The sequence below is a fragment of the Python bivittatus genome, unplaced genomic scaffold (assembly GCF_059951505.1).
Source record: "Python bivittatus isolate LINGU-HERP-01145 unplaced genomic scaffold, Pbiv_v1 ctg000530_np1212, whole genome shotgun sequence".
NCBI lineage: Eukaryota > Metazoa > Chordata > Lepidosauria > Squamata > Pythonidae > Python > Python bivittatus.
The window spans coordinates 4,685,025-4,698,070 of record NW_028277085.1 but is presented as its reverse complement, the minus strand read 5'-3'; the positions used below and the strand labels follow the sequence as shown (position 1 = coordinate 4,698,070).

General features: G+C 46.8%; 1 protein-coding gene across 1 annotated transcript; it reads left to right on the top strand.

Moving 5' to 3' along the window:
* Positions 1 to 4,486: 4,486 nt before the first annotated feature.
* On the top strand, positions 4,487 to 12,629 carry LOC103051520 (cytochrome P450 1A5-like). The gene is made up of 7 exons (XM_007436856.4): positions 4,487 to 4,625; positions 6,232 to 7,086; positions 7,661 to 7,787; positions 8,416 to 8,505; positions 8,601 to 8,724; positions 9,997 to 10,083; positions 11,295 to 12,629. Exons 2-7 carry the CDS (start codon positions 6,253 to 6,255, stop codon positions 11,581 to 11,583), a joined length of 1,551 nt encoding a protein of 516 aa, XP_007436918.1. The 5' UTR covers positions 4,487 to 4,625; positions 6,232 to 6,252; the 3' UTR covers positions 11,584 to 12,629.
* Positions 12,630 to 13,046: the final 417 nt, after the last annotated feature.

Genomic DNA, 13,046 nt, shown 5'->3' with positions numbered 1-13,046 from the left:
GGTTAGCATTAAGTTTTCATCCCTATCCTTGGCCCTTCTCCATGCATCATGGTAAGCTATGGTTTAACAACAGTTTATTGAACAAACCACACTTGGGGGGCTTGGCATAATACTTTACAGCAGTGTTTCTCAACTTTGGCAACTTGAAGATGTGTGAAGTCCACACGTCTTCAAGTTGCCAAGGTTGAGAAACACTGCTTTACGGGATAAACTCTGGCTAACAGACCACTATGGCTGGCTTGCTCACCCTGCTGAGCCAGAAGCATTTAAACAAGGGTGTGAATTGGCATATTGGGTTAATCTAGTTTGAGACTTATCCTCTGCAGACCCTCTGCATGACTTTTTAGTTGGGGAGGGGGCTGTCTTGCTAAAGCAAGGGGGGAAGCAGCCATAATAAGCTAAGATTAGCATTGTTTTATTTTTGGTTGTACTTCATCACATCTTCTGGTTGCTCTAAAAAGGAAGGAAGGAGGGAGGGAGGGAGGGAGGGAGGAAGGAAGGAAGGAGGGAAGGAAGAGGGAGGGAGGGAGGAAGGAAGGAAGGAGGAGTGATTGGGAGGGAAGGAAGGAAGGAAGAGGGAGGGAGGGAGAGAGGGAGGGAGGAAGGAAGGAAGGAGGAGTGATTGGGAGAGAGGGAAGGAGAGGAAGGGAGGGAGGAAGACAAAGGGAAAAATAGGGAGGGGAGGGGAGGGGAGGGGGAGAGAGAAAGAGAGAAGGAAGGAAGGAAGGAAGGAAGGAAGGAAGGAAGGAAGGAAGGAAGGAAGGAAGGAAGAAAGAAAGAAAGAAAGAAAGAAAGAAAGAAAGAAAGAAAGAAAGAAAGAAAGAAAGAAAGAAAGAAAGAAAGAGGGAGGGAGGGAGGGAGGGAGGGAGGATTTAGCCTTGGGAAGTAACTCAAATCACAAGGAGCCGAGCTTTCGATGCCATCTAGTCGGGTTCGCACCCCCCCACGCCCCCCGCGCCCGCTGCCGGGATGCCAAGGGGCCAGGCAGAATCGCCCGGTGAGCTCATCGGCGCAGGCAGAAGTGCGTGTCAAGGACGACCCAGCCCGGAGTCCCCGCCCCGGCCGCTTTCACAGGCTTCGCTCCGCACGCGAGGAAGGGATTGCTGCAACCCGCGCCGCGCACGCCAGCCCGCCGCCTCTGCCGGGAAGGCAGGCGCCCCCCGCCCCGCTTCCTGCTCCCGGGCGGGGACGCGAGGGGCACGGCGCTGCCCCCCCCGCGCAGCCCGCCCCTCGCGTGCCTGCCTGGAGCGGACGGGGCGGCGCGGCCCCTTCTCACGCCATCCTCTCCCCCGGCTCGGCCCTGCGCCCCCCGCGCCCCCCTGCGGGAGGGGGGCAAGACCGCCGGGGGGCAGCTCGGCCCCCCTCGCCTGCCAGTCTCGGCTCTCCGCAAGCCACTTCATCGGTTTGCCGGATCGCTTTGCCTTTTCCAAACACTGGTACCTCCAAGGCGCGCCCAGCTCTGAGACGCTGGCTCCTCCAATTTTCTCCCCAACAACAGCCCTGCGAGGTAGACCCGGTAGCAAAGTCCCCGCCCCCCGCCCAGGGGACTGAGGGGAGACTTGGACATATGTCTCCTCTGTTCTTGTCCACTGCTTTAACCACTAGGCCATACTAGTTCCAGAAGGCGAAGGATTAAATAAACCCATAGCAAACATGAATTCATGCCAAAAATAAATGACTGCGTGTGGCAAAGGTCTAAGTCAAGAGAGAGGCTAAAGATATCAAACACTGTAAGAGTGAAAATCAGTGATTTACCTGGAAGCTGAACCAACAAAGGATGGGATGTCCCGTAGTCATGAAAAGATTTTAATTCTCTCCTGCAGGTCGTGGGAGATGCATTTATTTATACGCCAGAGGCCAAGTGAGGTCAAGCCACAGGCAAAGCCCTGATGTGGTTTGCCAATTTGTGGCTTAGCATATCACATGAGCCCAGCCAACCCTGGCTTGTTCAGTAAATCATGGCTTGGTGCGAACACAGCTGGTGCCATTCATGCTTGGCTGACGTGGAAGAAAGTGGCCTTCGGCATGTCGGGTAGCCAGAAGATGCTGCTAGAATGGGTAGGGGGAATAAGAGCCCCCTGGGGGCCTTGACATGCCTTCCTGGATGCCCCCCCCCCTTCATTTAATTCCCTCTTCTGTGCTTACACCAGCGTTTTTCAAACTTGGCAAGTTTAAAGATGTGTGGACTTCAGCTCCCAGAATTCCCCAGCCAGCGTGCTAAATATTCATGCAATCAGTCACTCAGTCAGTCAATCAATCAATCAATCAATCAATCAATCAATCAATCAATCAATCATAAGTTAAAATATGGTCTGAAATAGGTCATGCAAGCATGTTTGCTGGGAGAGCCACAGGATTTCCAATTCAGTTTCAGGCCCCTGGACTTGGGGCTGGGGTGGTGTGTGTGTGCTGCTCCCGGCCTGGGACCTGCGTGCCACCGCACGGGTGCCCTCTTGCTAAGGAAGTTCAAGACCCTCCTCTTCCTGGCCCTGCTGCTCTGCTGGCTTCCCACTTTTGTTTCCCCGGAAAAGACACCAGGCACGCGGGGCAAGGGCTGGCGCTGGGGCTTCTCACGCAAAGCTGAGCAAGCATCTACCCTCCCCTGTCATCCTCCCCCCCCCCCCCGCTTTGCTGCAGGGCTGGACAACAGAGGGCTGCAGCAGCCTACCCCAGGGGTCAATCTTCTCAGAAATCTAAGCATGACAAATGGGATCTTTAAGAACCAGGAAAGATAAGGCATGGGGATGTGGCTGGCTGGCTGGCTGGGTGGGGATCTTTCTAAGGCTGGGTATGGACAACGTGATAAGAACAGCTAAACTGAACGAAACAGGCAGCTGTGGCTTTGCACAACGGTCACACTGGAAACTGGGTAATTTGAGGCTCAGGTTCTGGCCTTCGAATGCGGTGAGGTGAATCATCACTTTCATTTGATTTTTGGGGGTGCTTCCAACCACATTACAGTTTATAGTCCCAGATATGATTGTCCAAACTAGTGTTTCTCAACCTTGGCAACTTGAAGATGTGTGGACTTCAATTCCCAGAATTCCCCAGCCAGCTGTGCTGGCTGGGGAATTCTGGGAGTTGAAGTCCACACATCTTCAAGTTGCCAAGGTTGAGAAACACTAGTCCAAACACTGGCTATTCTGTGCACCCAACAAGGGTGCTTTCTTATCCTTGCTTCGTCGTATGAATTCTTACCTCCCGTTCTCTTTTAGTGCCTCGCAGGAACCAAACGTCTCCCATGATCCCAACCACGGTGATTTCTTAACCCTAATTGATGGTTTAGTGGGCTGGGCCAAGACAACCTGAGAGAGCATGCTGAAATCTGGAGCTCTGAAGGTTTCCGCAGGCTTGCAATCCCAGCCTCATCCAGCCAAGCCGGTTGGGGATGATGGGAATTGTGATCCAATGCCCTTTCAGGCACCTGGTTGAGGAAGGCTGGCCAAAATGTTATTTGGAGAACAGAGCTAGATCATCATCATTCACAAAACAACCTGCAGAAGCTCACCCAGTTGATTTTCTGCAGGACCAAATTCACAAGATATGAGGGAGGTTAGGCTGAGATGGGACTGGAGAAACTCCCCTGGATTTCCCTGCTCCTAGCTCACCCACTGAACCATTTCCTAGCCCTGGCAGGGGGACAACGCTAGACAGGATCCCCATGGAACTTTCTTCTGAACCGATCTCCCGGATCATCCCCCCTAGAGATCGGTGGGATGGATATCAATGGGATCGAGAAAGAATCCAGTTCAGAAAAGGCGACCTCCTGAAGCCTACGCTCTCTCACCCATTGGCTAAACTGGCTGGGGCTGTCGGCAGCCACTTTTGACAGATGCCCCGGCCGGGGCGCCCGGAGGCGCCGGATCCGCCCGATGGACGGGGCCAAGGTTGCGCCTTCCCCGGTCTACTCGGTGCGGCTCCGCACGAGCGCAGCAAGGTGGAACGGGGCGCTGGGCGGGCGCAGCAATGCTGAGGAGCCCGCCATCCTGGCAGGCAGGTTTAGAGGCGAAACGGAGCCTGCCAACCCCACTGAATTGCCTGCGGTTTACTCCCAGGTGAGCAGGGACCGCGCGTCAGGGGCGAGAGAGGGGGACCTGCCAGATGCCTTTGCCGGCGGGGGATGAACGGGAGGCGGAATCCAACCCGCTAAAAATGGGATGTGCGAACAGTAGCGTTATCTCGAGACAGAGAAAGAGAGAGAGAGAGCGCGATCTTTCAGGCAAAGTCCCCGGGAAGCGCCCGGAGAACAGAAGCTGCCTTTACTTGAGACTAAACCCACTGACGACCATGAGAATTGCGCCCGTGCACGCCCAGCGCTGCACCGTTCCAAACACACCCCAGACACGCGTCTCTCGTCCGGGCGAGACCCGACCTGGGTCTTCAGAAGAACCGCTGCTGTCACGTGACGCGAAAGCTCCCGGCCAATGAGCGCCCGAGGAGGGGCATATAAAGCTGGGGAGAAGCGGAGTTCTGCGCTGTGCTTTGATACCGGGCATCCTCGCCTGAGCAGCTGGGCAAAGCGGAGCGGCGTCGGATTGAAACCCTTCCCGGGGCAAGGCGAGCGAATCCAGAGCAACTCGGGGGTCCGCGCCCATATTTCCCCCATTTTTCAACGCGGAGTGTGGGTGAGTATCCTCCTGAAAAGCAGTTTAGACTTCATCCAGAAACATTTTCCTGGTAAGTCTGCAAGGAAAGCGATGTTAAAAGGCTCCCGGCCAGGATCGCTCATTTTATGAAGTCTGGCTTCTGTGCGTCTCTCTGCAGATGGTGATCTAGGACCGGCACCTGTTATAAAACAGCTGAAACGGTCTTTCTGAAGGTTAAGGTGTGTCTCTATCAATGTGTTGGTGTAAGACTCCTGAACATGTGCAGACAACCTTTCAGATGCCACGTGGAACTACCGTGGTTGTGCCAAATGCAACTGGGGAGGGGGAGAATCCTGGTTACTTATTTATCTGGCAGCATCAGAAATCTGTCTGAATCCAGACAAACTCTGCCTTGCACCCCCTTCTTCTTAAGAAAAAGATGGTGAGATCTGCTGCAGGCTAGACAATAAAACTTCCCCTGTGCTGAAGTTCCCTTGGCAACTTGTATCCTAACACATCAGGGGCACGTGAGATTGGGGAGCTTGACATAGACCAGGGGTCCCCAAAACTCTTCAGCTCACTGACCCCTTCTTGAAGTTTCAGATTGTTCATCAACCCCCTGACATTTATTATATGACAATAATTTAATAAATATGACTTTAACAACAACAATATGGATAGTCCCATAGACCCTTGGGGGTTTGATACCAACCACTTTGGGGAACTCTGATAGACAAAAAGCAGTATTAAGAATATATGAGAAATACACACATCTCTCTGCTGGACAAGAGTACTCCATGTAAGTATGACCCAGGTAGTCATCTTCCTGGGGAGGACGCATCAACCAGGGAAATCACATGTTCCCAGTATTCAAACCATGAGCTGCTGATGTGAGAATGCAATTCCTCACCAGCTGCAATGGCACTGATGATAGTGCCATTGATGGTGGGACCTCACCTTTCTTCTTTCTTGCCCCATTAAAATGTCCTATCGATGGTGGACTCCTGTCCTCCTTGGGCGGTTGTACATCTTCCTGGTGTTGAAGGAACTATCTTAGCTAATCTGGGGAAATATGTCTCCAGGAGGAATTCATAATAGTGATCTTCATAATAGTGATAAACATATTTAAAACCGTTTCTCCGCTTCAAAATTTAGAACATAGTTCCCTTTTCCCCATATTCTGCCCTTATTAATCAGTAAATCCAGAAATCATCAGTTCATTTTTATCTATTTTCCACAAAAAGTCCATGAAGGGTTTTCAATCTTTTATAAAAGTAGCAGTTCTTCTCTCCCTAATCAAACAAGTCAGTTTAGCCATGTCTGCAAATTCAGCCATCTTCACCATCCCTTCCTCCGTTATAGTTACCATATTTCTGTATAGTGTTTCTCAACCTCGGCAGCTTGAAGATGTGTGGACTTCAACTCCCAGAATTCCCCAGCCAGCATGCTGGCTGGGGAATTCTGGGAGTTGAAGCCCACGTATCTTCAAGTTGCCGAGGCTGAGAAACACTGTTCTATATTATTCAATTTTTGTGTATATAATAACCTTGCTGCTGTTACTATATAAAATAAATCGGCAGTTCGGTTGGCTGTAGAATTCTGGGATTCATCCTATTCCTTTCTTCTCTCCTTCTCTGCTCACCAGGGGACCATAACATTTAGGAAGATGAAGTCTGTATTGATAGGAAGCCAACGCATTGTCTCTGTCTCAGAAATCCTCATCAGCACGGCTGTTTTCTGTCTATTGCTGGTTATACTCAAAGCCTGGCAACGGATCCCACCAGGATTAAGGAAGCTACGAGGGCCAAGGGGGTATCCCTTTATTGGGAATATCTTGGACCTGGGGAAGAATCCCCATCTGGCTTTGACACAGATGAGCCAGAAGTATGGTGACATCATGCTAATTCATCTTGGTACAAGACCAGTGCTGGTGTTGAGTGGGTTGGAAACTATCAAGCAAGCTCTAGTCAAACAAGGGAGTGACTTTGTGGGACGCCCAGATCTCCACAGCTTCAAGTTCATTGGTAATGGCGAGACCTTCACCTTTGGTAGGAATTCTGAGGAAAGCTGGCGAGTTCGCCGAAGGCTGGCCCAAAATGCTCTCAAGACCTTTGCAATGTCAATCAGTCCAAACTCATCGACTTGCCTGCTGGAGGAACACATCTCCAAAGAGGCAGAATATCTTGTCATGAAATTCCAAGATCTGATGAAAGAGAAGGAGAGTTTTGACCCTTCACAATATGTGGTGATCTCTGTAGTCAATGTTATCTGTGCCATGTGTTTTGGGAAGCATTACAACCATGAGGATCAAGAACTGCTTAGCATAGTGGACATAAACAATGATTTTGGTGCAGTGGCCGCTTCCGGGAACCCAGCTGATTTCTTCCCGATCCTCCAATATCTTCCTAGCCGCAGCATAGAAACCTTCAAGGATTTGAACCAGCGATTCAACATGCTGGTGGAGAATCTGGTTAAAGAACATTATGTGAGCTTTGACAAGGTGTGTCATTAGGCATTAGGACTATATCCAGTCTCTTGGGCATCAAACAAGGCTTGGAGGGGGCATATTTGGTGCTAACGCCTTAGATCATTGTTTCTCAACCTTGGCAGCTTGAAGATGTGTGGACTTCAATGCCCAGAATTCCCCAGCCAGCATGCTGGCTGGGGCATTCTGTAGTTGAAGTCCACGCATCTTCAAGTTGCCGAGGTTGAGAAACACTGCCTTAGATTGATCACCTCTCGTTTACTGAGTTAACCACAATGGCTGAGTTTGCTCAATGCACTAAACAAACCAAAGTAGCCACATCATGGCTTGATGTGATACGTGAATTCCAACCTTGTGGTTTGTAATAGATCTGACTCAGCCCAGCCAATCCTGTCTGGGAGTTGAAGCCCATCCTGTCATATTCAACAAACCACTGTTAACAATACTGAGGGAGAAGGGTACATCATGATCTAGTTGCAGAAAGGTGGTTGGCATGTGCTCATCTAAGTAACGAGGCTCATTGTGTGAAACGGAGAGTTGTGTGTGCTGGAAGTTGGTATCATGTCTGTCCTTTTGGTCTGCATTCCAGAACAACATCCGAGATATCACTGACTCCCTCATCAGCTTCTGCCAGGATAAAAAACCGGGTTCAGATGCCAACGATTCCCTTAAGGATCAGAACATTGTCGGGATCGTCAATGAACTCTTTGGAGCTGGTAAGAAACCTTTATCCTAAAAGCTCCTGATTCTTCTTCCTCTTGAGCATTTCAGTACCATCCATGTAGCCATCAAGACTCATCTCTGATCCACATTTCACCCCGATGTACAAGCCAGGCCCCATAACTCCACGCTTCTCAGCCATTATCTTCCCTGGTTTCCTGGCCAAGGCATAGTTGACAGATGGGGAGGAGAAACGTCATCTTCCTCCTCCTTGGTAGTATTGCAAATGATACTGAAACTCTTAACTTGGGATGCTGTGGATATTTCTCCAACAGAGTCCTCCACATTCAATTTATCCACATGAATTGGAGACTCTTTAAATGCTGTTTGGTTATATGATTGCAGGCTGAAACCCTTTGGTGACTTGCAAAAACCATGCCATTCCCTCAAACCGCCTCCTGGCCACGCTTGATTTGGTTCTGCAAACTGAGCTAAGTCCCAGTGGCTCAGCAACATGTCTGCAGCCAGCCAGCATCAAAATGCTTTATGGCTTAGCATTTTATATGAATCAGGCATGCTCATGGTTAAAGGAAAGCATGGTTTAACATCATACAGGGAACCCAGACATAATCTCCTGTTCTGCATTTAAGGCTTAAATGCTTTTTTCTCTTTATATCCGTCCAGGATTTGATACTGTGACTACTGGTCTGGCCTGGTGCCTTCTGTATCTGGTGACTTACCCAAAAACCCAGAGGAAAATTCAAGAAGAACTTGGTAAATCCAGATCTGTTTACTTTTAAAAGTCCCTTTTCAAGTCTGGCCTTCAATCACTCTTCTTTTATTCTTTCTCTCTTCCTCCTGACCCACAGACCAAATCATTGGCAGAGAAAGGGCACCCAAGCTGTCTGACTGTGCCGTGCTCCCTTACTCAGAAGCTTTTATCTTTGAGATGTTCAGACATTCATCCTACGTTCCCTTCACAATCCCCCATTGGTAAGGCTGGGCTGGCTGAACAGTAGCTTATGTTAGATAATCAGAGGTCAATGTGACAAAGGGAGATGGCAGGGAATCCAGGGTTATCTGAGGTACCTTGAGGTACCACCAAGGCTTTCAGGTTTTTTCAGAGCATTTGTTCAGTCTTGGAACAGGTGACTAGATTTTTGTGCCTCTAAAACACTCTTCCATAAGCTCCAGATGTCTTGGACTTCAACCTCCATAATTACTAGCCAGTATAACCTAGGTTTATGCTGGCAGAAGGTGATGTTGAAAACAGTGGATCATAGGAGGTTGGAAAATTTGCTAAAAGCAGTCAGGTATTTAATAGAAATATCCTGAAGGCTCAGGAGGGATAGAGCAGTTGACCTTACCCTACCCCAAATTTATTGTGGTTTACACTCTTAGTCTTCACCTTCCTTGAAATCTTATAAATGTCCTTGATAAGGTCTGTGTCACTTTTGGGTCATTCAGAGTGGGTACAACATTGGTACTCAACAGCCATGTAAATTCTCCATAATTTGAATTTCACAGAAACTTTGAAACATGAATATGGCCGCAGTCCTAACCTTGCTATTTATCTAAAGTAAATATTATTCAATTCAACAAAACTCAGAGTAAGTATAGATCTAATTCATATAGCCTATGGAGGAAGCCCTTAAGGCTATTTGATAATGCAACAACTTGTCCCAACTTAAACCCAAAATATTTGGTTAATGGTAATGAAACCATTATTCAGTTAAGCATAAATATTCAACACGTTGAACTAACACAGCTACTATGGTTTGTTTGGTTCGCCTCCATTGTTTGCTTTAGCTGAATGTTGTGGGTGAACTCAGCTAATTGTGGTATATTCAGTAAGCTAGATTTCAACAAACTATGCCTTAGTGCAGCACTTCTCAACCTTAGCAACTTTAAGAGGTGTGGACTTCAACTCCCAGAATTCCCCCAGCCAGCATGGTGGATGGGGAATTCTGGGAGTTGAAGTCCATATGTCCTAAAGTTGCTAAGGTTGAGAAACACTGCCTTAGTGTGATATGTGAACACAGCCCCATGATGACTCTTGGTAACTGAAAAGATTATTAATGATTAGCAAGAGATAGTCGTTTGTCAACTGCTAGGTCAGCTATGTGCTTAACTTCCACATTAAAAAAAAATAGTTAAATTTATTGAATTTTATTAAAAGAACTGATTTTCAGATAAATACAGTATGCGTGTGGTTCTATGAGTAATAGCCTGTTACCTTGGTACGAATATTTTTTTTCTCTTTAGCACCACTAGGAACACAGTACTGAACGGTTTCTATATTCCTCAAGATACCTGTGTGTTTGTCAACCAGTGGCAAGTCAACCATGATCTGTAAGTGTTGCTAAGAATAGCTCCTTAACAGATTGCCAACAGGAGCAAAAGTAGAATTCTTCATGCAGTCCATTAAAATCTGTGCTACGTTTAGGGCCATGCAGTGCTCCAGATTTCACTCCCAAGAGGAGAAGGTCTGACACAGCTGCTTTAAAGAGTTGCAGCGAAGGGCTACAATTGCACCCTGCACATTTGAAGGACCTATCTTTGTGGAACTGAATCTGAGGCCTTGCACAGCCTTATAGCTGCCTTCCAGATGGGGAGCAGGCAGTCTTTTTCCATCTGAGTGCCACATCTTTACTGGTGGGTGGTATGCTGAGGAAGGGATACAGCCAGGTCAAGCAAATAAGTGGGGCCAGAAAAATGGAAATAAATAAATATATAGAATCAAGGCCATGATATAAAATGTTAAATATGAATGTTAGATTTAACTTATGGTTTCAAAATTAAGCCTTAAAATTACCTTCTTTTTCATAAAAATAAATATTTGGGACTGAATATTAGTGGCAAATGTAATGAGGGCTTTGGAGACTTCCTAAAAGCCTTTTGGGGGGTGGGTGGGGGTGGGTATGCTATCTGTTCCTCCCCATGTTTCCCAACCTTGGCAACTTCCAGGTGTGTGGACTTCAATTCCCAGAATTTTCATCAATGGCCATGCTGGCTGTGGAATTCTGGGATTTGAAGTCCACCCATCTGGAAATTGTCATGCTTGGGAAACAGTGTTCTAGATCAATAGCAGCCAGTGATTTGTACTGAGGCATTTATTTGCTTTTTAGTTTCCTCCTCTCAACAGCCATGAGATTATTTAAATTTGGAGGAATTGTGGGAGTATGCTGAGTTAATAAGAAGTGTGTGTAATACACTCATAAAAGATCTATCTGATCACCAAATCCATTTTGCAATTTGAAGATCTGGCTGAAAGGGGAGACTGGATGAAATCTTCACTTGGTAGAATCCATATAGTTTACTACAGAAGGAGCAGATTGGCAATTTTGGAAGTCATATTTCAACACAGATTTATTTATTTATATTTATTTATATATCAAATTTGTCACCACCCATCTCGTTAAAAAACGACTCTGGGCAGTTTACAAAGTAGATGTAGTTGTTTTAATCTGGCTAGGCAAAGGACATCTGAACGCCTGCTTTCTCCTAATCTGCCTTGAGGGTTGTATAAAAAGAGAATCTAGAATGTGTGTTTGCTCTTTCAGGAAACTTTGGAACGAGCCCTCTGTTTTCAACCCTGAACGATTTCTTGCTACTGACGGGACAGGAATAAACCGTGAGGAGTGTGAAAAGGTTATGATTTTTGGCTTGGGCAAAAGGCAGTGCATTGGACAGAGCATTGCAAAAAAGGAGATTTTTCTGTTTCTGACCACCTTGGTGCAAAAGCTGGAATTCACCCTGTCTGGCCCAGAGATGGTGGATATGACTCCCCAGTATGGTCTGACCATGAAATTCAAAAAATGTGAACACTTCCGGGTCAAACCGCGTTTCTAGCGCGTGAAAGGCTGACTCTTGCCCAGGAAGGGGGACGGGAGGTTACTTACTCTGATAGGATTTATTGTTTGCTTTGGAGTGGCTCAGCCACTCAAGTCGTGCTTGAGCAAAAGCCAATGTTACTAGCTTGCTGTAAAGAAAAATGGGGGATTTATAGCTCTGGGGGATCTTGTGAAGTCTTTAATCAATACAGAGCATCCTTTGCTTGAAGGGTCTCAGAGCATATGCTGATCTAAACAGGCACTGAATTTGAACCTGTGAATAATCCTTTAATGTGTGACTGGACAGTCCACACTGATCAGACATGTTCTTCTAGCATGGAGTTATTCAGTGAGGTGTACAGAAAAATCATAGCATGTAGAGCTGAGAAGCACATCAGATGCCCAGTGATGTATTGTTACAGTTTGGAGGTCTTGCCTGAAAAGCCACCCCAAAGCATTTTTAAAATTCTGGGCTTGTATCAGAACACGGACAGGATGACCATGATCTTTGCAAGGTGACAGGGATGGGATCTGGATCTAGATCTTTGCAAGAGGACAGGGACGGGATCTGGATCTGGAAAGTAGGCATGGCTAGGGCTACCTACAAGGTGGAATACCAAACACGGTCATGCACTTGATTTCACCGGCCACTTGCTTGGTGACTTTGAACTAGCCACTAACTCTTATCTTAATCTACCTCAGAGGCATATTGGGGAAATTGCAGGAAATCGTATGTATACTCCTTGGAATTCTTAGAGGAAATGAAATAAACATACAACAAAAATGAACTAAACATGGTCATTTTAAGTACGGTGACTGGGAAATTAAGCTTGATAAAGGTGCTTCAAATTATTAAATGGCCTTTGTGTCTCAATCATCTGCTTAAGAGCCACTGATTCTGCAGAATGCTTTTGCCTGATGTATTCTGTCCAATTCGTTTGGGGATGAGGAAGACGTATGTGTCAAATCCCAGAGTAGAAATTAAAACTTGGGTGGCCCAGAGAGTCTCTGTTAAGTATTATGTATATACAGCAATGAAAAATAAATAAAAATGTCTTTCTATGAGATGGGACATTTATCATTGTAACCAACAGCTCTTTTACAGGAAACATCTGAGAATACCTTAAAGGAATACAAACCTTTGGGAAAATAGTAACAAAAATAGAACCTGTTGCTTTTCTAAATAATACATTGGGGATTTACATTTACACTTTTTCGCACGTGCACTGATGTTTTGCTAAGTTCCAAAGGAGCTTCCCCAGGAAGTTTTGGCTGATTGACACTGTGACATTTCAAGATCTGTACCATACTACACATTACATTTTAAGCTATGTAGAATTATCTCAGGGGAATTGGGCTGTCAAATCCAGACAATGGCCCAGGAAGGAGAAACACAGCTCAAACTCCACCACCATCTACTGTTTGTCTGGATTTCGGCAGTCAATTGAAGCAACTGCCAAGATTAAAGCACCCATTTTATTC